General features: G+C 52.9%; 5 protein-coding genes across 5 annotated transcripts; 3 read left to right on the top strand and 2 right to left on the bottom strand.

Moving 5' to 3' along the window:
* Window positions 1–4,315: 4,315 nt before the first annotated feature.
* On the bottom strand, window positions 4,316–5,988 carry CTAM01_15769 (glucosidase II beta subunit-like protein; the record flags this gene model as incomplete). Its single annotated transcript, XM_060531763.1, has 2 exons — window positions 4,316–5,818; window positions 5,890–5,988. The coding sequence occupies 2 exons, from the start codon at window positions 5,986–5,988 to the stop codon at window positions 4,316–4,318; spliced, it is 1,602 nt and encodes a 533-aa protein (XP_060373653.1).
* Window positions 5,989–8,383: 2,395 nt separating this feature from the next.
* On the top strand, window positions 8,384–8,735 carry CTAM01_15768 (uncharacterized protein; the record flags this gene model as incomplete). The annotated part of the gene is made up of 2 exons (XM_060531762.1): window positions 8,384–8,445; window positions 8,567–8,735. 2 exons carry the CDS (start codon window positions 8,384–8,386, stop codon window positions 8,733–8,735), a joined length of 231 nt encoding a protein of 76 aa, XP_060373652.1.
* Window positions 8,736–17,231: 8,496 nt separating this feature from the next.
* CTAM01_15767 (uncharacterized protein) lies at window positions 17,232–19,331 on the top strand (the record flags this gene model as incomplete). The annotated part of the gene is made up of 2 exons (XM_060531761.1): window positions 17,232–17,519; window positions 17,607–19,331. The coding sequence occupies 2 exons, from the start codon at window positions 17,232–17,234 to the stop codon at window positions 19,329–19,331; spliced, it is 2,013 nt and encodes a 670-aa protein (XP_060373651.1).
* A 542-nt stretch (window positions 19,332–19,873) lies between these two features.
* CTAM01_15766 (uncharacterized protein) lies at window positions 19,874–20,314 on the top strand (the record flags this gene model as incomplete). The annotated part of the gene is made up of 1 exon (XM_060531760.1): window positions 19,874–20,314. One exon carries the CDS (start codon window positions 19,874–19,876, stop codon window positions 20,312–20,314), a length of 441 nt encoding a protein of 146 aa, XP_060373650.1.
* A 549-nt stretch (window positions 20,315–20,863) lies between these two features.
* Window positions 20,864–24,313, bottom strand: CTAM01_15765 (uncharacterized protein; the record flags this gene model as incomplete). The annotated part of the gene is made up of 6 exons (XM_060531759.1): window positions 20,864–21,407; window positions 21,471–22,057; window positions 22,107–23,143; window positions 23,200–23,348; window positions 23,402–23,733; window positions 23,795–24,313. 6 exons carry the CDS (start codon window positions 24,311–24,313, stop codon window positions 20,864–20,866), a joined length of 3,168 nt encoding a protein of 1,055 aa, XP_060373649.1.
* Between the last annotated feature and the right edge of the window lie 196 nt (window positions 24,314–24,509).

Raw genomic sequence — 24,509 nt, 5'->3', positions numbered from 1 at the left:
CTGGGACTTTGTTATGGTCTGGTCTGGGATTGCCGCATCATGCTGCACCGTTGGAATGTACGTGGCCATCGACAGAGCCTCCGGGGTCCGCAAGCAAAAGCGCGCGTTCGCGTTGCATCAGATGTCCAAGACTCGAGTCGAATGCGGAACTTCCCAGGCATACTTCCTGATCATCACTGTACGCATATACCTTGCATGCATAGCGACTCGATGCAATTTGCGCGGTTGAGGCGGTTTGTAGACGATATAGGGTCGTCGATCTATCCCCGTCTACTACGACTCAATGCCTGTCGATTTGCAGCTGTCAAAATCTTGTACGTGCTCAAATGAGGGGTTTCCGGGGTCCTGAACATTCCAGAACGATCCGATTCAGGGAAATTGCTCTGATGCCGGCGGCATCCATATCAACGGCCCCTGACATGATGCGGAGGTGGCTCATCGAACTGTAAAGACAAGGCAGGGATCGCCCAGCTCGAATGTCAATCAGTCTTGGACGACAGTGGTGTCGAAAGCTTGGTATCATAGCGTTGCAAAGAAGTTGGGGTCTATTTCGAAACCAATATCGAGTCCCGGAGTCCCCGATGGGTGCTGTGAAGGTAATATCGCCAACGGGTTCACGGTTACCTGCGGTTGATCGGGAGCTTTGTGAAGAGCGGCGCGCGCGGACCTCATCCGCCCTGCGAGGCAAAGCACCGACTTGATGATTTTCTCAACAAGTACGGAATATAGTACTGGGTCCTGGCCGCTGGTACGTGCTCCCAGCAAGGCCGACAAGATCATTGGTGTCGATGATGGACTCGGCGATGTCCTTGGCGTTTCCTCTTCCAACGGCGCCGAGAGACTTGAGCGTAGAAAAGTGGATACCGGACTCGGGGAGAATCTCCTGAACGGTCTTGGCCTGACTTAATGATCAGGGCCCAACATGAGGAATTGGCATGCGGCTTCGTTGACTGGTCCGCATAGTCTTGGTCGAGGACGTCGAGATAGGGACGCCGGCCGAAAACGCCGGTCGACCGACACACGTACGCCGTCAAAGGGGTTGTCGGTGTGCTCCCGAGCCGATCCGGAACGAGGGCGTGATGTTTCTGCTTGCAAGTTGCAAGGGGCAGGTTGTAGGATTGACGCTTTGTCGTCCTATCCACTTGGCTGGAACTCTCTATGCTGCTGCCCAGTCGAAGTTGTCATGAACAATGGGCAGCCGGAAATCTCTTCTTCCAGCTGGCAATATCGCCTAGACTAGCTCAATCGGAGCATAAACTTTGTCAACGGGCGCTGCCGCCCAATGTGTCCTCCACTCACATCCACATTCACCTTGTCTGCAATATCCCTCCTAACCAAGAGGTTGCATTTCGAGGGGCGTGCCAGGGCCTTGGGTCGAGTGGATAAATTTGTCGGTTGAACAATTGAACAGCCCGACCTTCGGACGACGCATCCGTGGCTTATACACATGGCTCCCGAAACCATATGATGATGGCAAGCCATCCCTGACAAGCAATAGTATCTCGAAGCTGTGTTGAGTCCTACAAGGCTACAACAACAAATCCGAGTATTGCTTCGGACGCCGAATGGAAGTCCATGTCCGAGATGGTAGGTAGGTCAAGGTCAGAACAACGGGCTTCGTCAATATCTGGCCCTCTCATCGATTCAACTCAATTGATGAGGACTCAGCAGCAGCAGCCCACGGCCCGCACCCAAACATGATGGCGAATCGGCAGTCGGGTGGTTTAGTGAAACTTCTGGGTATACGACAGGCGCAGGGGAAAAGTGCCGATCCCATTTTGCTGAGCCTTGCAAGTGCCGACTTTGAGTTGATGTTGCAATCATGGCCGGTAGGTGACTCCGAAAGTGTGACTCCGCGAAGTTGGTAGTGCAATGTGCGTGCGGTGTGCCCCTGAACCGACGATGCCGAAGAACCTGTCCCAGCAGAATGGTTATGCCCTTGAATTATCAACTCCAAACTCATTTCAGGATCCCGGAGAAGCTTAAGACGTGACATCTTGGCTGGGCCCCAAATAGACTAGATGGCAGAAGTCGAAGCCAAGACTTCAGGGTCGACTCCTCAAAGTCTGATATTTTCTCTCTCCGAGTTGAGTTGTGTTGTCGGGTCGTATCGTGTCTGCTATAGGCCCTAGCTGCGATTGATAGAGAGAAGTTCGAAGACGCTAAGCACTGCCTGCCCGCCAAGGATCGAGAACTTAGTGGCTGCCAAGCGGTAAGGTAGTGCACGGGGGGCGGCAGGCACTGCGACGGGCGACGAGAGGTCAAGGCGAAAACGACATGTCGTATGCAGTGTGGGCATTTGACGTTGCTAGCTTGCACAGGTCCCCTCGTACTCAGGGCACTGGCGATATGATCATTAGAAGTCTAATCTGCGACAGACAGCTTAACAGCCTGGACTGCCCAGGCAGGTAGATGATGAAAGGACACAGGAGCTAAGGCCCAAAGAAGCATACGTGTTCCAATCACTTACCATGTAACTCCGCCTCCTCCGGATTCTCTGCCTCATCAAAACAAAAAAAAACTCTCCATCAGGGTTGGGTTGGGTTGGTTGAGAATCTTCGAATGGTAGCCTTTGCCGGAGCCAGTCCCGGATACCGGGGAAGAGGGCTGAGGGAGTCTGAGGGAGTTTACGACGGGGGGCGGGCTAGCCATGGCGATGGATCACGACTGAAATTTGAACCGAGATTGGGGATGAAGAGAGAAAAGTCAGAGATGTGCAGATCGCAGATATTCTGCCTCAACGCCCATGTACTATTTGTCAACGTTTACGGCGTCGGCAGGAGACGATGTGATGTCCGGCTACCAGTGCCTGCCTCACTCACACCGACAGGCTGAGCAAGCAGTGAGCACGTGTATGCGTACCTTCCTCTGGACGGAGCAAAGGGCAGGTCACGCCTCGGCGGGGTTGCCTTCCTCCCACGTCTCGGAAGGAGGTGATGCCGTTGCCGCCCTCCGGTCCGGCAAGTGGGATGCCCCGTCCTGCCATTATCGGATGGTGCCTTCTCAGCAAAGGGGCACCTTCCGTTACTACCTACCTCCCACCTTCCTCTGTCAACTTCAATAGTCAAGACAGGAGCTTTCGATCGGCAATGGCTATGAACTCCAGGAAACCCGGCAGGTCCCGGACGTGACTTTCCGAATGAACAACTCCAGTCCGGTCACGGTGGTAGTCCGGCGGGAATGTAATCACGTCGTACCGCGGACGTCCATGCCATGGAAGCCGCGGGGTCTCGAGTAATCAGATTATCTGCAAAGCCAAGCATTGCTATGGGCAGAAGTCTCGGCGTTGCTCGAGACAGGACAAGAACGTTAGTCTCCGCAGAGAGGACAGAGCGGAGTTCGAATGTCATGGATGTTGGCACCGAGGGTTTGGCTCGTTCATTTGTGTTCTGTAGGGTTGATCGTGGAAAAGAACATTTAACAGCTCAACAAGATGTATCTGACCGTTACATTCGTCGGTCTCCAGTAATTAATGCAGGTAGGTATTGTCTCACACGAGGCTGCTTCATATGAACTATATGGAATGACGTTGCCAACATCCCTGCCAGTTCCTCACAACAACAAAGCATCGAGATAATGGCCTAGACCACGATCAAATTAGACCTCGTTGAGATCCGTGAGAGACGGCAGTCGACACCATGACCCTGAAGATCATAACAGTCCAGCTATTGTGGATCCAGTCGAGTGTAGCTGAATAAGAAGTGGTCCAAAACATTGCCGTTTCGGGATCCCGTTGGGTTGATCGGGATACCGAGTCCGGGTGTGACATCGAATTGCTTCCAAGTCCGACGTGGCCATTAGATCGAAAGAAGAAATCGACATTCGCCCGCCTCGTCAATTATTCGTACTCGACGCCCGTTGAATGACTATCATCTCGGGTTGAATCCGCGTGATGCCATGCTGCAAATTGATGCCACCGATCGTATAGTTTCTGACAAGTCCGATTGCTGCCCGAGCAAGCAGATTGTTTTGATCCTTCATGGAGTAGTCTGCTGAACAGTTCCAGGACCGGATATTCTGAGAACCGAAAGGCTCAAAGCCGAACAGCCTGAAAACCGAGCAACTCCCACACCTGAATACTCCTGAATACTCCTGAGAACCAAGCGAAAAAGGGAATTGAAAGGGTACATTGAATTCGTCGACACATTTGTGAAATTACAGAGGCAAGTAGTGGGCTGTAGAGCAAGGCGTGTGCAGTTAAAGAGACTCTCGAGAGCATGGGGACCAACGTACGGCCCTCTGTATCATTCAGCATATCAATACAATAAACATTCCAAACGCCAATGCTAGGCCATCAAATCAGGGGAGGGCATCACTACAGCTCCTCCTTGAAGAACTGCTCCTCGCTACCCTCCTGCTGTTGATCCTGCTTGTCCTGCTTCTGACCCTTTTGCTGTGTCTTCTTCTCCCCCTCCACAACCTTCTTCTTCCTCTTTCCCTTGGCCTCCTCGCCATCCTCGCCGTCAGAGCCGTGGTCAACAATGCCCTGGATCTCTCTCTGCGCACCCGGCTGCTCCACCACCTCGAGCTTCCATCCCTTGTCGCCAGCGATCCGCTCCAGCTCAGCCCGCATCTCCTCGACGAGCTCGGGACTCAGATCCAGCTTCTTGAGCTCATCGTCGTCGAGCATCTCCGTCGCGCCGCCCTCGGCTTTGCTCTTGGCGCTGGCAATGATTTCCACCAGCGGGCCGTGGCCGCGTCCAGGCAGGTAGCTGCGCGGCGGCGAGAGCTTCGTCGGTGGCTTGCCCTCCTCGTCCGCATCGCCGAGCACGTTTCGCGCACCAACAATGACGCCGCCCACGTTGACGCCCTTTTGGGCCTTGTCTCTGACGTTAGGGTCTTGCTGGGCCTGCTTCAGGAGTTCTGCCGCCTCTTCCTCATCCGTTGCGGCAGCGCCGTCCTGCTTGCCAACCATAGATTCCGTGGCTTCCAACGTCTTCCGACGATGCCACTCGGCCTGAGCGGCGGGGTCGTCGGAGGGGAGGATGAGCTGGCAGCTAATTGGGTTGGCGCTCGTGGCCCTCGGCGGGAGGAAGGCGACGTCGTCGCACAGGCGCGGCGTATTGACGACCATGAGGTAGGCGCATGTGGTGACCTCCTTGATCCAACCGATGCGGTCTCCCTTCATGCCCGGCACACAGTGGTACTGCACCTCGATTGTCCGGTCGCGGCCCGTCAGGTCGCAGACGGTGCCGCCTTCCATCTTTTGCACGAGATACCGCTGGTCGCCCTTAATCTGCAAATCTGTGTTCGCGGGAGGGTCTCCCGACTTTGTCGTCTGCTGATGTTGCTGCTCCTGGCCTTGTCGCTGGCTAGGCGACTTCTGTACCCTGCCGAGGACGTACTCGGCTGTGTGGGGGTCGCGGACGGGCGGCTGCCCGTTGGGGACCGTCGGAAGGGCGTGGAACTGGGTTATCTCGCGGTTGTAGCAGAAGCTGTAGCTCCACCAGCCGGACATGAAGTACAGACAGTTCCCATCCAGCTCGTCCAGCAGCTCCCAGCCATGCGCCGAGGCCTTTGCCAGCTCGCGTGCCTCTTCCTGCTTCGCGAGCTCCGTCGCCGTGTGATTCTCGGGAGTCTGGGGCTCCAAGATGGGTATCGAGCAGAGGTACTTCAAGTCAGCCGTGTTCATGAGCTCGTATCGCTCAAAGACCTCAGAGGAACGGCCATTGTCGGAGTCGGTGGCCTCTCTGACGTTCTGGGAGACGTCGGAAGCTGTCGAGAACTCGGCCGAGTAGGCAGAATGCGGGTTTGTGCGGTCCAGTAACGCCTGCGCTTCGTGTTCTAGTATGTAGGATTCCGAAAAGACTATCTCGTACTGTAGGTGCGCTCATTGTCAGTTTGCCCGCCAGAGCTTCCATGGAACGAACTCCTTTGGATCGGACGAACCTGGGGATATGCCACGAGGTCATCGTGTATACTAAAGCCAGGATGACGAGCCCCGCAAAGCTGAGCCGTAGCCAGCAAAAGTAGACTGAAACGGCCCATCGTGCCGTGTGAATGAAGGTTCGCTCACATGCAGAGAAGTTGAAAGTTGTGGTGGTGAGGTGCCCGTTGCTCGTGTGGCCACCTTGAAGCTGCTTTGACAATCGCGCCGCGCATTGGCTACCGTGGTTCCGTAGCTCACAGGTGTCATCTACAGCAGGGTCCCGCCCAGATAAGATCGCCGGTGTTTTGCCGGTGGGGATGCTCCGATAACGAAGGCGGTCACGTGCCGTGAAGCAATTATTGGACGTCAGGAACAACCACCTCGAGAACTATGAAATATCAATTGCTGCGGTTTTATCTCTACAGAATAAGTTGGGCAATTGTTACAAAAGAATATCGTGTTATAATTCATGCTGTAAATTTGATTATCAGTTCACACAATTGAATCTACTGCAGTGTGAGTCTCCTGTTAATTAGCATGCGCAATTGAGAACTTGCATCACTATCTGGAGCACAATTCCTTCAAACCATATCGACCGCCCAGACTCTGAGATTGAGGTTACGAGAAAAGCCAGCTGGGTACTCACCTGTATTTTACGACTCCATTTCAGAGTTCGCGTGGTGACTTCAGCCTTTGGAGGCGATACACGAATACGATTCTGCCAACATAAGGTACGGCAACCCCCAGAACTTAGTCACAAGTAGTGATGCAAGATAGAATCGTTGGAATTTCAATACGTCTAGGGTGAACACAACCCACTTGAGAAGAGTTAACACTGCAGTGAAAAGGCTGTGTCATGAACCCCGCCTGTCCTCCCTCGGGGAGCCATCATAATTCGTCGGGCGAGGTTGGCGAACTATGCCTCCTTCCGGCGCTATATTCACATCCACCGTCTTCGGAACCAACAAGCCAGATGCTATCTGGACAAAATATGGTTATCACATGGTCGCTTTCATTTCGACAACAGAGCTCGAGTTGTAGGTCCACGGCTGCTGTGGGTCGTCTAGCTAATCTCTCGAGTCTCACGGGAATCAGGAGATCAATGCCTAGGGGCCTTGGTCTGAGTAACACGAACAGCCGAGTATTCAATTGATGGAGTGCAAGCGTCTTTGGTGCATAACAGTCATCTTGTTGTAAAGACTGTATAGTATTGACGATATGCGCACCACGTATTTGGATTCGATAATAGCGAGTAAACCTTCCAGGTCTTTACGTCAAAGTATACCTAGGTTTGCCGCCACAGGAAGGCCCGTCCCGACGAAGCATGAGGACGGTAAGGGGACAAAATTGCCTCCAGTGGCGTTAAGATCGCAGTGAAGACTCCCATAGGTAAGACTTTGGATTGTGGCTTTACAGTTGGCATCTGGGAGACTCCTTTTCATGGCGAGCCGTAGCACGCTCCACGCACTCAGGCTGTAAAGACGTAACGAAGAGCGGCGACTATCATGGCGTGTCACTGAGGCTCAACATCATCCAAGCTCAAAGCCGCACTGTCAAGTACTTTGAAGGCATCTCTCTGTCGCTGGAAAACACATTGCCGTCGCGGTATCGGCGACAAGCCCGCCCCTCGCGCGCAGATATACCGTCGCCGGTCTGGAGAACGACCAACACGCGCAGATCACGCAGCGTACTTTTCCCCCGCCCGCTGCCGCCACATTGAAGTCCCCCCTCGACGACTAATTCATTGGTCGCTCAAGGTAAAATGCTGACCGCAGCACACAGAACCGACAGCATCGTCTGTGCCGCGCGTGATCGGAGGAGGCCAAACATCGCGGCAGGCTACCAGGCAACACTCCTCCTGCAGGCTCGACTTACATGGCCCAGTCAGCCGCGACCGCCCGGGGTGGGAAAGAAAAGCGACACAGATCAACAACAAAGGAATCCAACACAGCTCCTATCAGAAGCCGGCGCTGCGCCGCAGTGCGGTAAAGTACCACGCAGCAAAGATGTTGTGTGTGTATCACTGTGTGTGGTATCCGTATCATCTGTGAGTGAGTAGGCGGCACGCCGATACGCTACGCCATGCGGATGCGGGTGGTTGTGGTATCACTGCGATGTGATGCGATGCGATGCGGCTCGGGGCCGAGTAGAGCACGGATGCCCATTCGGCGATCCAAAAAAGACGCTATACGGTACGACTACAGACTTTCCAGAAACTCACAATTGACAGTTCGCTCTCGGACGCAGCCTACTAAGGAAAAGAAGGCATGAATCTGCTCCCTGGGCAGTTAAAGCCAAGGCGCCTCTTCATGCCGTCCCGGATTGGATGACGGCAGACGGTTCAGGAAAGCAGAAGTCCTAGCGGCGGTAGGCTATTCAAGTTTTCCTAGGGACTACTCCGTGTATCTTGTGTATCTGTCCCGTCCCGTGTGAATGGTTGGGTGGATGGATAGTTTGGTAAGGTAGGATACTGATGGTGTTACCCCTCTCTTAGTTCTCTCGAATCTCACCGAAATGGGCCGTGTCATGCCAGAAGCCGTTCAAGACACACGATACTTCAGCCCACTCGGCAGTGGGTACTGATTTGAGATATCAAGTAGGCGTTGAGAGACAGGCCATGCGAGTGCCATGCCATGCCGACGTTTGCTTGGACTTTTGGTGTCATGTCAATTTTCTTCCCTCTTGTGTCTGGCACAGCCGCCGCACAGAAGAAACGACTGACGAGCATCGTGCTTGGCGAAAAGGGAACTTTGAGGAACTTGAGATGGAACTTTGGCAAACAGATTTGGATCTGAGTCTTGGAACTTTGGAAGTCGTGCCGTGCCAAGAGTGGCAGAAGTTGGCGCCATTCCACTACGAGGATTGAGTTCTGCTGGTGTTGCACGCAAAGGCCCAATGGCTTTATCCGTACAATTGAGATTCATAGAGTCTTGCGTTGCTTTCTTTCCAAAGGGAGTCAAGGTGAAATCGCTAATAAGATTGATGATTTTGATGATCCTTGGCGGTAAGCGCAGTTTCGGCGATAATGAAGGGTCACCGCCATACTCCCGTACTCAGTCAGGTCGTAGCGTTGTATTCGTGAGACAGTCTAACAGTAGAAGCGACGGCGAAAGCGAGATGGGAAACATCGGCATCGTGGGGGAAGATGAGATACAAGGAAATAACCCACTTGTGCATTGTCGTATCGTGTCACTAATCGTACCTAATCCGTTGCAAACTGCGGTCAGTCCTTAGCTCTGCGACTGTCATAAACAGGTATCTCGCTGGCTGGCCCTGAGTCGCGCGCAGTTGTGCAGGGTGCAGCGGGCGCCGCTTGTATCCGTACTGGCGAGATAGAGAACAGAGTTCGGTGAGGGTTCGACAAACGGAGTGCAGATCTGCAATACACTAGAGCCTCTGGCAACTGGTTCTGGGCGTCTCCATTCTCCAGCGTTCAAAAGCTGCCATCCAACTGGGAAAGGTGAGAGACGGAAACAATACACCAAACCTTGGGATTGGGATGGTGAGGAGACGGTAGGGGGGAATTGGGGAGAATGACCCGGACGTGCCGGGGACACCCCCCACCGGTAATGCCAGAAGCCGTCTGATGACGGGAGATTGTCGCAGAGATGCTTGGGCCACTGGTCCATCTACAAGGAGGGTCGCGGTTGATGACACCTCATCTCTCTCTCCCAGACTCCCCCGGCGGTAAGAGAGACTTTGCGGGTTTCTGCCAACTAATAGCTTCTGGCTGGGGGCTTCCTTGGGGGGTTACGGTGCATGCTGTGGGCTGGCTGATGGTTTGGGGCACAGGAGGGAAAAGGGTAGGAGAGTCGGGACCTTGGGGCCCAATTCAGCTCGAGCAGCTGGAAGTAGCCGAAGAGGATCAACAGCGATGATCCCTCGAGGCGGAGCTGTTGCGAGATGTGGTGCGGGACGATCCCAAGCTTCTTTTGGGGGTGGGATTTGGTATGGAGACTTGAAATGTTTGGCTTGGCTGGTCAGTTCTTTCGTGATGTTCCCAGGTATTGGAAATTCCAGATTCCATGGGCCATGAGAATGGGGACATGAAAAGGGACCCGCTGCGGTTCGCGCGTGCGGCGTCACGTTTTGACAAATTGGCATCTGAGTCTGATGCCGATGGATCATGGTAGCCAAGATTAGGTGACTGTGTAGACGGAGTTGCGAGATGAAGGAGATGACGCTAGGTGAGGGCGATGCCGTGATGATGGAGACTGGAGAGACAGAACTGGCACTTGCACGTTCCTTGGCCCCAGGAACGGGTCGGTCACGAGCGAGAGAGTTCGTTCGAGTGGAGGAGGAGGTCTGGCACACCTGGGCAGATGAGACGAGACGAGACTCAGCCTGGCCGTGTAGGGAGTGGCCATGCCGCCATGCTCCATGGATGGATGGTGATGGACTTGCACAGTTGGTGGAGGAGGAAGACGAGGATTCAGGAAGAGGAGGAAGAGGAAAGGGAAGGGTACGTACCTCCTCTCTTTCCCCCGAACGCAAAGAGCCAATCGTCGGAGCCGGCGGGGCGGCAGCCTCACTTTGCGGGAACAAGCCGTAGCCAATCGAGCTCCGCCCTGCGACGCTAGTCTTCTTCTAGAGCTGCGTGGGCGAGCTGTGATTCGTCAAAGCTGAACTCGGCCAAAAGTGGAGATTGAAGCTGGGGATCTGTGACTTTGGGGAACTTGGAAGTTGTACAAGTAGAGAATGAGACACAGGGACGCATAGAACAGCCGCAGCATCGTGGAGTCGTGGACCACTTCATCTCGCTCACCGGGCAGAATGCTGTCTATACGGACCTATACAGAGCAACTCTCCAGTGGATGCCAGTACCTAACCCTCACTAGCGTCTGGTTTGCCAGCGGATGATGGAAGGAAACCGGCGCTGATGGCGGTCTAGTGTGGGGGGTTCTCCAACGCCTGTTCAGTGATGACTAGAGGTATCCGTACCTTACTGCGTAAACTACGTACCTCCATTGAGGTAGAGAGAGGTACGTACTTCTCGAAAACGAGGCAAACGCTGTCGATTGGACCAACATCGCCAATGCATCACATTGGATGCCACCAGATGCCACTCGATGCCACTGGGATGCGGAAGGGGATGAGATGCGTCCAGTGACCGTCATCCGTATCGTCAACAACAACACAAGAGACAGATTCTGCCGGCGTCACTTTGTGGGTGCTGTGCATGGGATGGGGATTGGGCTGATGGAATGTGATGTGCCCAGGGCCGCGGCGTGGTCGTTACAGCATTGGCTGTCTCTCACACGAGTCTGCAAGCCGCATGCAAGCCAACGCTCGACAGCCCGTATTCTATGTACTGATTAGGCGTTTTTTTCGACTTTGCTAGATCTTGCAATGTTTTGCTTTCCTACTTGCATCTTTGTAAATTCCATCAAATGGGATTTCAACGTGATGTGATACAAAGGCAACGGCTGGCGGACTAAAGTAGTGGTGGTCAGCCAGCATCCGGGCGTCTGGGGTCCAGATCCAGAGCTTGTCATATCATTGCCGCTTTGAGAGGAGGCACTTTTAATGTGTCATTGGCGATGGTTGCCCATCAAAATACGATCTCCTTGGCCGTGGCAAGCACGTAAAGACTGACCACACCAGAGAGGGAGGCTAGGAAGACATGCCCGTGATGGGATATCGTGCCTGAACATCATGAAGGAGGTTGCGTCCGTGGGTGCGCCGAGGCATGGGGTGACATGGCTTGGCTTGGGAAATGGACATCTCACATTCAGCTCTTTTCCTCTTGTCTCTGTCATCTCCATCTGTAAGTGCCCGTGGGCCCACGGCAAGCCGCATGTCGGTGCGCAACAAGATGCGTGGATGGATGAAGCCTAAAAGGGCCCGAAGGATGTGGTGATCTGCCCGCCTGTGCCCTCCAACGTCACAAGTGTCGACCTACAATGACGAATTTGTCTCTGTTGGAGTTTCTTATTCCTCGGGCTGAGCAAGCATTGCACTAAGATACCACGCCCCCGCCGTGCCCCCTTGAGTCGGGAATTCCAAGCAACATGCAAAAAAACCCACTGCCGTCATATTGTAATTTTGCTTTTTCTCTTGGGGTGGTGGTGCATCAAACATCCCGCGTTCTGCTGCGTGTTGAGTGAGTCTTGGTAATGGTTGTCTTGGGGGAATGCATGCCCGGAGTCTCTTCCGATCCCCCCGTCCCTGGTCCTAAGTACCTTGTTATCGAAGAAAGTTAATTCTTTCTGAGTCACAAGTACAAGAATACAGTTTTAATAAAACAGTGTAGTGCCCACCCAGCACTTGAATTGAGATGCTTTTTCAAGCTTGCCATGAGAGAAAGATGACTGTACTGCTGACTGCCTGCCATCCCGTCCCTGGTCCAGACTTGGAGATCAAGCAGATTAGGTCGCCAGGCATGGGCTCTGTTCGACAAAACCTCGGGCCCCCCCTGCGTAAGAACGTGTTTTGGGATGTCTTGCACTCTACTAATTAGGAGAGGATTGAATCGTTGTTTGGTTCAGTAAACGTGTAAGTGCCTGCATTGGAATTCTTCTTGGTTCCGTACGCATGTACTTACTACTAAGCGCTCGGTTTTGTCTAACGTGTGACACGTTCCGTCATTGAAGATCTTACAAGTCTCCCTCATGGACATTTTTTTTTCATCGCATCGTCATTAATAACGGAGTAATTATCGCCCACTCTTCATGGATGGCCTACCGTCTTAGTGCGTGAAGTTTGGACCGTTGAGAAGAAAATCAGCAGAGAAATTTATGATCCGAGAAATGAGATGAAAACCCAAGGATCTAGGTTGTGTCAAGCAAAGGCAGGAAGGGGAAATGGGAAAAGAAGTTTCCGCCCCCCCTCATCCCGATCTCGTCCCGAAAGACAAGCAAAAGCCAATTCACTCTTTGACCCATTCGCTTATGTGTGAGATGAAGAGGAGAAGTGGAAGCTCGCGGTTGACTGACGCGTGAAAAGTTGTGAGAGTCGTGAGAATGGGGTGGTGTGTGTGTGTTGAAGGGGAGCTAAGGGAAGCTTTGCATGAACGAACTTGAAGCTATGTTGATATTAAAAAGGGTAATTAAGGACGAGGAAGGACGCGAATACATGAGGGGAAAGGGTTACAGAAGTCCAGACGAAATAGAGTTGCTCTACCATTTTCCCTTCATTTGCGGCTATTACAACCGGACAAGTCATGATGATGGTATCCGTCAGGCTTGATAACGATCTCAACCCGTCCAATAGGTTTCTTGGTCCCGTTGAACAAGCCCGACGCGGGAACTTAACATGGAAACTCAAAAAGAATGGTTGACTTTTCTTGTTTTACCTTTTTTGGCTCTCGGGCTGCCGTGGGCTGTATGGGCTGTCAACTCTAGCGGCTGCCGCAACCGCATGAGAGAAAGCCTAACGGTCAATGGCGCCAGGGACGAGTCATGTTCTTGTCAGACGGGCGTGACGGGGAGAGAAGCGGTTGGAACTTGGTGTGAAGAAGCGGTTCAAAACGGCGCGCTTTGCGGTAAGACCTCTCGCTCCCCTCCCCTCCCGAAGCCACCCATCCCACCGAAGTAAACGGGGTGTGACAAAAGGAAGAAGGGCAACTTGTGCCCGTTTTCGCAAGAGCATAGTTTGGCTGGTCTGGTTTGATCGTGGTCTGGTCTGTTTATTTTTGCGGACGATCTTCATGCAATCGCTATGCGGGGCCTTCATCAATGGTGTGTGTGCGTTGGTAATGATAGTGGGTGTTTGTTGCCGAACGACCGTTTGAAGCGGCTAAGCTGCTGCTTCGTGCGCATTCTCTTTTTCTGCTTGCGCACAGTTGCGCGCGATGGTCACCGTCTTAGGATAAGTCGCGGCATTAATCGTTCTTCTGGTGCTTCTTTCTCAAGAAGAGGGGTTCTATCAAAGCCACGGGCACGGATTAAAGTCAAGCATGATGAGCAGAGTCAACAAGAGTCATTCATATCGGCTCGGATTGTCATATGGATGCGAAATGGACGCGCGGTGTTTGCAACAAGAGACGGCATCGAAAGGGTTGAGGTGAGGTGTGTTTGGATCCGGTTTGCTTGGACGGCATATGGTGTTGAGAGACGATAACGGGCCAATTCCAAAAAAGAGACACCAACAACAAGTCATGGCAGGGCATAGCATATCTCCATCGCATCGCGATCTCGTTTTACCGCAACGAGGAGGATCCGCAAAGGTGGGCCTGGTTTGTGAAAGTTCGGGACGATCACGATGTCGGCCCATTCTGCCAGGTTTCTTGCGGAATCCGTATAATTACCAACAGTGAGGTGGTCACTACCTAGTGGAGAGGCGCCGAATATCAAGGGGACGAGGGTACTGTGAGGTAGCTCTCAGACCGACGGCCGGGCTTTTTTGAGTTGCCTTTCAGGCCCGGCCAGACTGCGGCTGTCCACGTTTTTCTTGGCCAGGTTCCTCTCAATGTGACAGACATACAGCACGGCGGCCCGAACCCCAAAGTTGCGTCGTGTCGTGCTTTGCTGCTTGGTGCTGCTGGCGCCTGGCGGTAGTGAAATTTGGGGGACCTTGTTAATATGAGTTTGCCCTCGGACAGTGGCGCTTTTTGATGAAGGTCAGGTCATGATAGCCAGCACTAGGGAACGTTATGGCCAGCACCAGGCTGGGTTTGGTAAGGGCTCAAGATTAAGGTCGCGCCGCCCCCGGGGCCCAAGATTGACAATGACAGACAGCTGCCCAGCTACGGGGCCTAGTAGGTGCTAGACAGGCGCGCGCAAGAGGTCTAGAAGAGCCGTGATAGCCCAAGCTAAGAGCAAGGTTCCTGAGCCGTGGGTTCAGGGCCAGTCTCGATACGGACAAGATTCAAGATGAAGAGTGCCCAACTGGGAGTTGCTGAATACGACTTCATCTTGCTCATCCTCGTAGCTTAGAATGAGGGTGGTATATTCCAATGTTGTGTTCCGCGTGGGAGGTGTGAGCAGGAGAGGTCTGTGGGTGAGCTGGACGGCAGCCAGCCGGGCAAAGAGTTGGAGAAGGTTGCTGCCCAGTTCAATTCTCTCTACCTATCCCTCGGTATCAGAATAGGGAATGCCAGAGAACGTGATGGAGATGGAGATACCCAGAGTGAGTGACCACTAGCCATAGTGAGGGAGACCTGATTGAGAGTGAGAGTGACTCGGCGAGCATCAATGGGAGGAGAGATGATTAGGCGTCATACCCCTGCCTCACACGCGCTAGCAGACGTGTTCGGTGCCCACACGCCCCCTGGTGACCAGCACTTACACCCACACCTCCCAAAAATACCACTGGAAACTGGGACAAGTCGTCACCGAAGCCGAGATGCGGTTGGAGGGAGGCACGTTCTCAGGAGCCGCTGGGGGTGTTGAGAGAGAGAGAGAGAGAGCCACAGACAGATTGGGGAGAAACTGGAAACGCCGTGTGCGACGACGCTTCGTTCGGCCGGATGTGTTGACGGGCAGATCCCAGTCAGCCCTTTTTCATATTGCGTGTTTACCTTTACACTACGCCTTTTTATTTTCTTTCTACTTGCTCAGTGGAGACAAACGGCTCTCAGTTCCCCTGGGGAGTGAATGCAATTGTATGAATTTCCATCCAGTCGCAGAGCAGCTTTTCATCTGTAAAGTGGTCCACGTGTTGTCAATCAGAGTGAGAGTGAGAGTGATGCTCTCACTGAGGCACGCTACTGAGCTCATTCCAAACCCACTGAAGTCTGAGGGGACGGAAAGACCCAGAGGCGGAGTGAGAGGCCGGCGTGAGAGTGAGAGTGAGAGGGGCCACGGGCGGGCGGCTGCACCCACTTTAACCTTCTTTCCTCGCTTCCATTCGTTCTTTGCCGGCCCTGTGCCGCCAATTGCGATGCCGACCACGTATTTCTCCTACGCAGTAGGTACTCTCTCTTTTCTGCCATGCTACGGATATTCGTATGGATACCCACGGTACACTGCTGGCTGGTCTTCCTCCAGCGTGCTGTGCTGTCGAGAGTTCCATTTCTCGTCGTCCCCTCATCCTTGGTCGTGCCGGCGGTGATCAACCACTCGTGGTCTTGATCGTCCCTCCCACCGCTCGTCCCACACCCCCCTTCCAGTCGTTTTCTTCTCACCGCACCTTTGACCGCCGGGCAGAATAGCAGCCCAGCAGCAGAGGAGCAGCGCAATTACCTATGTATTCTATTGTAACATTGATGGAACTGCAGTAACATTTGTAATACCGAAAGAGCAGTGAATGTCATTGTGTTTTGCCTCGTGTTTGTTAGTGGCGGCTGTTTCTTGGCTGCCAGCTGCTCATCATCATCATCACCACCACCACTGCTCACTCACTTGTACTTTGCTCTCAGTCTCACTCTCAATTTCACTCTTTTCGGTCTCTCACTCTCACTCTCACTCGTCAGTCTCAATCACACCCTCCATCCAACCCCAATGCTGCTTAATCCTCGGCCAATCCAAACCATCTCACAGTTTTCCCAAAAAGACACTGGACAGAAACACCCACACCCCCATCCTTCCATCCATCCCGCACACCACCACATCATCATCGCAACACACACGCAACGCACGTCCACCACCCACCACGACCACCCACACACCAACATCCTCGCACCCCCCTCCCCTCCCCTTCCCATCCACCATCATTCATCCACCCTCACATCCATCTCCATCCTCCATCCCTGCTCGTCTAGCGTGCTCTGTCTTGCCTGTTCCACCGACATTACCAGCTCGCTGTGGAGACGCCGCAAAGCCTCACTTCCATGACTGGACATTCGTTGCGCTGCTGATCCTGTCGACTTCTTTAAACCACTGGCCTCTCGCCGTCCGCCTTCCCGAATTCTCCTGCGATCGTCTTCCTATTCGAAGCCACAGACTTCCCTGTACCATCGAACATCAACTCGCCTCAACCCGCCTCGCCAAACTTCAAGACAAGTCAACCTTGAATCCTGCTGCTCGCACAAATCTTCGAGACCCCCCAACAATCCACCAAAAGAGTCTCGAATACCAGGAAACAAATCTTGACTCCCGCTGGGTCTTATTGTTTCGCCGCGCAGCACCAGCCATACTCCATAGAAAGACAAGACCAAGAACCAAACAACAGCGTTTTGTCTTGCTTGTCTCGCTCCTGGGAAAACAATTAATTTTTCCCGCCCGGTTTCCACAAGTTCGTCACTCGGGAGACCTTGAATGCGTTGGAGAAAGAAGAACGAGGCTGCAGCAACATCGTGTCACATCACACCTCGTCTACTACCGACGTCTAACACCACACTCTATCCCTCCGTCTTGACTCGGACGGCCTTGAATTCCTCAACCGAGTGGTAGCCCGACACGCTTCACTCTTCCTCACCATACCCAACCCACCCTAGCTGCTACGCCCATCACCCCGCTGTTCTCCGCCAACTTGAGCCAACATGAACCATCCTTACAATAACGTCCAGGAGATTCAGAGGCAGATGCAACAGAAGCAACAAGAGCTGGCAAATCTCCAAAACCTTCTTCTTCAGCAAAATGCATCAGTAGCACCGCAAGCTGCCCAGAGCAATTTCAACCTGCTCCAATCACAAGGGGACTACCATGTAGACGCCGCCGCCTTCACACAACATCAACAGCCCAATGCTGCTCCTCTGCTCAACCGCAGGGCCACAATACCCAGAAGCAAGTCCAACATGGGCTACGCTGCCCAACCCACAAGAATGATGGTAATGCATCACCACAGCTCCCATCACCATCTTCACTGCTCGTGACCATCGTGAATCAGGTGTCCGTGTGCTAACATTCTCTTCCAGGAGCGCACAAGTGATGACTCGCCCCATCCCGTAAAGCGCGCGAGGGTCATGTCCCAGCAGCACCCCCGCGCCACGCCCATGACGGGCATGTCTAGAAGTGCTTCCAACAGATCAGAAAAGTCTATCCCTTTTGTCGTCAAGGGCCCTCTACAGCCCCTCCAGACGTCAAATAACCCCAATCCCATGATGGACCGCTTCTACCAGAGCCAAGATGACCCTCATGTCCTATTCGAGTCCTCCCTTCAGCGATCGCCAACAAATAAACGCCACTCGGGTCTCTCGCCTGTCGAAGAGAACGCAGGTTTCCCAGAGGTCGGCATGAACCCTCTCGACTTCCTCGCTGCACAAGACGAGAGCATACCATCTCCAGCCATGGTCCCACCGCCGCAGAACTTCCTGACGCCCTACGATGGCCGGAATTCACAGGCCAGCCTCATCAACTCGGTTTGCCCGTCCATGAGCTCTGGCACATCGGCTGCCGAGACCATGCCTCTTACGAGGGAGAACAGCTCTTTTGACAACCAGTCACTCAGCGGCGCATTCGGTATGACGAGAATCAACTCGGCACATTCCCAAGGTGCTGCCGACTTCATGTCTCCGGAAGTTTACGCTGTCCCCTCCGGCACGTCACCGAATAAGTCAGATTACCTCGCCTACGTCGGCGCGGGCACTAGTCTATCGCCTCAATATCCTCAGCAGTCGCCCATTGATGAGCAGTTCCTCAGCCAAGGCTCCTCGATGATGGAGCGCTCTATTTCCGCCACTAGCAACGCATCCACCAAGTCAAGCACCGAGCGCAGGGCAAAAGAAGCACGCCTCCAGCAGATTCAGAATGCGAACCGCACAAAGATCTGCCCCAAGCCTCACGACGCTGTCAAGTCCCAGTCAGCTTCTGCTAAGAAGGAAGGTAAGGTTGCTGTCTCTAAGGGTAGCTACACCCGTCCCAAGCACCCCAAGGTGTTCTGCGACATGTGCAGCGACCACCCCGATGGCTTCCGCGGCGACCACGAGTTGCGCCGACACATCAACGCTAAGCACGAGGGCATCGTCAAGAAGTTTGTATGCCGCGACCCCAGCACGGTCGGCATGCAAAGTGGCGTTCAGGCTATCAACCCGCTCTCCAAGTGCAAGCAGTGCGTCGCCCGCAAGCAATACGGCGCTTACTACAACGCCGCTGCCCATCTCCGCCGCACGCATTTCAAGCCCAAGACTCCCCGTGGCAAGAACAAGCGGGGTGACGACGAGGAGAAGCGCGGTGGTAAGGGCGGTGGCGACTGGCCCCCCATGAACGAGCTCAAGCAGTGGATGGAAGAGGTGTTTGTGGCTGCCGACGACGAGGTTGCCGAGGGCGAGGCCCAAGAGGAAGATGAGGAGGAGACTCAGGCCACTGCCCAACAGTTCGAGCCCTCCATGTCGATGGACCTCTCTCTTGGCCACATGGGCGAGAACATGACCTACGACATGGGTTTCCCGCCGTCCTACCACATGCCTGAGTTGGCGGCGATCGACACTACCCAGGCCTCGTACCTGGCTGTTTCCAACATGCCGCTCTCCTCCGCGTCGGAAGCCTTTGCCTTCTCCTCGTTTGGTCAGAACTCGCCAATGAACAACGGTTTGTCGCACGAGACGGCCTTTTCCATCTCGTCGTCAAACACTGTCACACCCACCAACTACCACCAGGACCCGCTTGCCGCGGAGGGCTTTGAAGGCTACACCGCCTACTAAAGACTAATTGGGATCGTTGTTGAATTCTCACGGATTTAATTTTTTCTTAATTTCGGAATATTTCACACAATCGTGTCACTCAAGTCGCACTTTTTCCCGCAAATCGTGATTGGGGTTGAGATCTGAGGCAGTTGGGCCGCGCTCAGGCGTTCATTGGGCCGACTTTCAGTTGACCATCTGCATGACGCGGCTCTGCCCAACATCGCCCTCCACCACGCGACCTCCGCAGGGTCGACCAAGAAAAAAGAAATCACGAAAAAAAAGCGAGAACGGTTTTCCTTTCATTGGCAATTTTGTCATGACATCATGATCAGTACCACCACGACTGCCCGGCGTCGTCGGCCGAGTGGAGACACTCGCTGGGTCACACCCGCGCAGCCGGATTTATTTCTATGCTCCGTCTTTTCGGTTCTCAGTCACTTCCGGACTCTCTTCGATATCGACCTATCTCTATTTATATCTCTCTCAACCGGTCGGGTCGAGATACGTTTCACAATGGCTCAGTGGAATGCGGTGACAGCATTTCGCGCCTCAAGAGCCGAATGCCTTTCGGTGGTGCAACCGAGGCCTTGAAATCATTGTTGTATATATACACACACAAACGGCCACGTTTCTGGACGACTAAAACAGTTTCCAGCGGATTGATCAAAAGGGGTGGTGGGAGGCGAGCGGAATGGCAACCGTCGCTCCCCCGATCCCGATATGGTACACAGGCGTTGTCTCCCTCTCCGCAAGGAGAGTTTTCTTCCTTTTATTTTTGGAATTCACAATACTGTTATTTCTTGCAAGGTGTTGGGGACTTGGGAAAGGCTGTTCACGCTTTCTGGGAAGACGAAAGGGTTCGTCCCGTAGACATGTATATACATGGGTTGGATGGCAGGTTGGGTTCAAGACGCACAGCACGCGCTTGCGTTGGATGGGTTCAGGAATACGGAGAACATGTGGCAAATGTTCCACTGGGGTGTATAGCACGAAACAAGTAAACTAGGTGCTCGTCACCTTTTCCCTCATAACTTACTGTCAATACGTGATACAATCATTTGCCGAAATAGGATGGTCTTGAGTCTTGCGCTGGAAAATGTTGCTTAGTCCGCTCTATGCGGGCCTTGGGGCTTTCATATTCTACGTCAGGAGGGGGCTCATTGACCCAGATTGATCCTGATTCCGGTTGGTAACAGATCGAGTCAGATTGCGGGGATGCGATCATCTCAATCCATGGGTGACAGTGAAGGCATTGCAGGAAAGGCCTGCGAATCTCGAATCTCTAGGGATACTGTCGTAATGGCTGTTCGGCTTCTATATAACCATGACAGACGAGGCGTCATCACATTTCATTATCACTATCGTTAACCGAAACCCATGTCTAACCGCTGAAATGAGAACATCATACGCAGCCTTGGAACTCCTTACACCGCACGAAAATACATGAACCCTAGTACCTTATGAACAACATTAAACCACCAAAGTTCTTTAGAAATGAGTGCTTCTTTCGATCTAAGGCGTCACTAAAGCATTGCGACGCAAAAAATACACTAATTGTACGGATGTCTGTAGTACTGGATTTGTGAGGCAGCTGCCGGTGATCGGGGCGTCTGCTCATGCTGCCTGCTGGACGAACTCGATTCCACTGTTGACCACGACGGTGCTGCATTCTCCGACGATGGGCCGGCGACTTGCCACCTGGGATCTCTTTGCGGGGGAGAAGACTGAGGTGACATAGGAGACACGGCGTGAGATGGGCTGTCATGTGAAGAGGCAGGAAGCTCGTAGTTTGGCGTGGTTGGCATGAACGCTCCGTGATGATTCACGGAGAAATCAACTGGTGTTATTGCCAAAGGCGATGTCTGTAGAGGTGCTAGGCTATATGGTTCTTGCGGAGGTTGATTCAACGTGTTCGTCCGGAGACTGAGAACGTTGGTGGATGCACCGGAGCCTTGCCCCGGCGGGATGTGGAAAGTTGAAGACGAAGACTGAGGTCCGATGCTGTATCTCAAAGTACGATCGATGTCTGGACATAGGCTTCCCAGGAACATCTTGTATAGATCGCCTTCGGCGTGTTCCGTATCGATTAAGTCGCTAATTGGCATTGGATTATCCCAGTCGTTAAAGATACTACAGGGAAGTTGAAAAGGTACTTACGGGCAGCCATATTTAGCTAGGTCGTCGTCGAGGCGCCGGAGTCGCTCTACCGCTTTCTTGTCATCGCCGAACTGAACAAATTGAATTGTCACAGGTCTGATCTCTGACACGTCCTTTCGGCTGTGTGGCTGGTCAGGATGAATGTACGTCAGGTCGCCATGCAGATCTCTCAGACAATGGAAAGTCGATCGGAGATACGTGTCGACGGTGTATTCATCATGCATGCCCCTCCAGATGCCATCAGTCAACACAATGATGGTCTTTTTGCGTGGTTCGTACTTCGAGGTCTTTGTCCGTGTGTAGTCGTTGATGATCCGCTCGAGCTCGGGGATAATGGTGGTCTCGACAGCGGACGTCTGCGAAGTGGCTGCTGCAGGCTCTGCAAGGTCCAGCGCTTTGGTGAAAGATTTTACCGACTGGGACTTGCTACCCCTGACGGTGGCCTTTGGATTTGTGTCGGGGTTGGTGAAGTACATCTCCATCCCGTCGTCATCATACGCCAGCGCCCGCCATACCATGACCTCCAGTAAGTCGATGACTGAAGACCACCATTTCCGCATGGTAGTGCCATTGTCCACGAGGAAGACCTGTTACTTTTAGCCTACAGGGTTTTCAAACAACGTTTGAAGTACTCACGATATCGCGCCCCTTATACTCCTCCTCCAGACGAGAGTCCAGTTCAGTCAAAGCATCTAGGCTCTCCTTGCTGTTGGAGGTTTTCCCTTTTACGGAAGTCTTTTGTCGCTGAATGAGGGAACTGAGACTCTTGGGCGACGGTTTGAAACTGAGTCCTACTTTCTTCAGCTCTTGTTTGACTTGAGAAGCCTTGACAGGCTCACGTCGTATCGGACTTCTTGATCGGTGACTCGGAGGTTCCGGGTAGAATGAGGTCGGGTGAGCGCTGACTGGCTGGCTTGAGGATGAGATTGCCGAATTTCCGCGTGGAGAATCTGGATACCCATAGCTATGGGAGTGCGTGCTACCTTGTCTATCCAAGCTCTGCATAGGATATCTCACCGATTGATGTGGTGACTGGGTGGGGGATCCACGCATCGTGCGTGGCCGTTGCGCTGTTGGCTGGATGGCTTGATCCAACAACTTCTTCTGACTCTCAAACTCAATCTCAGGTAAGGGCAAGTCAAACCGTTCCATCGGTTTTGTGATATCGTCTGAGTCAACTCTCTTGATACCAGACTTATGTTCCGAAGAACGTTCAACCTCGAGTTCAATGCTTTGAAGCATATGTTGCAAGCCAGGAGGGACTTTGGAAGGGCGGGTATCATTCTTCGCGATAATGCTTTTGAAGCTGCTGCAAACTTTCTTCGCAGTTTCCCGCCTATCTCCGGGCACAAGCATGTGGCCATCGACCATGTCCAAGATGGCGGGCGTGTACGGGTCTGTCCTTCTGGCTGCTTCGCGCAGATACTGGTGCCAATGAAGAACCTCAGGTAGGACTTGCTCGCCGTCATGGAATGCTTCACTCATTCTCCCCCTGGCATTCTGAGTGTCCTGACGACGGAGCCGTTGGTAGATCAGGACTCCTTGAGTCCCAAGAACAACATAGGTCGCAGCAATTGATAAGACACACCCAAGAGACCACACATCACTCCCTGGAGTGACTTTCGGCCTCTTGGCGCTGATGTCATCTAGACAAGCTGCCTTTTCAGGTGCCGCTAGTCATAGATTTGGTCAACGAGTTGTTTCCTGATTATGTTGCTGGCGGACTTACCATAAGTTCTTGTTCCCCCCAATGATTTTGACGGCGGTAGGTATGGTGTTGCGGAACTTTTGAGTAACATGCTTGCTTCACCAGGATCGGCTAGTTTGAAGCGATCATTGACTCTCAGAATGTTCTCTGGCTTAATATCTCCGTGCCATCTAGGACAGAGCATTTAGCTTTGGCCATAAATCCCTCGTAAACGTCAACTTACGTCCAATATTTCATGCCAGCGATAGTGATTGTGTGGATAGATGCCAGTGTCTTCGAGATCTCGAACATAGACTCCCAGAAGCCGTGAATTTCTTCTGAGGATATTGGCGGTGACAGCCTCATCATCGCCTCATAAAAGTCAAAGTCGGCAAGCTCTAGAACAATATTGAAGTATTCTTGTTTAGCACCGTCCTCGCCAAGTTCGAAATTCCCAAACCATCCAATGTATTGAATCATTCCTTCCTCATGTTCAAGATTGCTGAACATCTTGATCTCATTGAGGAAGTGCTCATGCTTGTGTGGCCTGAATTGTTTCAAAGCGAAGCGATATGTCTATGATTGACGTTTTGTAAGTTGTTATTCCTTTTCAAGAGGTGCTTTGAAGAAGACTTACCAGACCCTTACCATTTCTCCCCTCTCCTTGTCTTTCAATCTTGGCTGATGCCATTTTCTCCCGGAGCTGCCGGCCAACGAGTTCCTCTGGAACGTCGATGGCGTATAGAGTGGCGTTGTTCTCTTTTGGTCCCTTGCCCTCACGATACGGCGTGATCTTCTCCTTGCGCGAGAGTGGACAGACTGCATCGCGATAGACTTGACGCATGCCCATGTTAAACCGTATCGGACACCAGTCGAATTGTTTTTTATAGAATCGCTCGTGAAAATCATGAAATCGAGGTTTCAGTGGGGGCTTGATGCACTTCTTCAGGTAGGTGAGTTCGATCGGAAGTTTGTTGAGTCCATTATCGCGGAAGAGGTTTATAAGCGACGGCGCTTGCATGTCGAGTAAGGTGTAGAATATGGCGAGATACTCGTCTTCCTCATAATGCTGCGCTCGCATTTGAGGCGGCTCAAGTTCATACTGAAGGTATGCGGTGCGCTGTAATCTGTCGAGATCGTTGTCGTAAGTCAACATACCCACTTCCTGGCACCCCCCTGTTTCTGGCACCCACAAAAACGCGAAAATCCACCACAACCCAATGCCCACCCCCAACCTCCTTTTATCACAACATTTTCAATTCGCGTCCAAATGGGCTCATCTTTTGCACATGTCTTCTTCTATATATAATGCCTCAATATACCGAAGATCAGCTTCGTCAGGCTCTCGAGGA

This window comes from Colletotrichum tamarilloi (genome assembly GCF_030869305.1).
Source record: "Colletotrichum tamarilloi strain Tom-12 chromosome Unknown Scaffold_177.1, whole genome shotgun sequence".
Lineage (NCBI taxonomy): Eukaryota > Fungi > Ascomycota > Sordariomycetes > Glomerellales > Glomerellaceae > Colletotrichum > Colletotrichum tamarilloi.
Note: the sequence above shows the minus strand (reverse complement) of the source record. Positions and strands in the feature narration are given on the sequence as shown.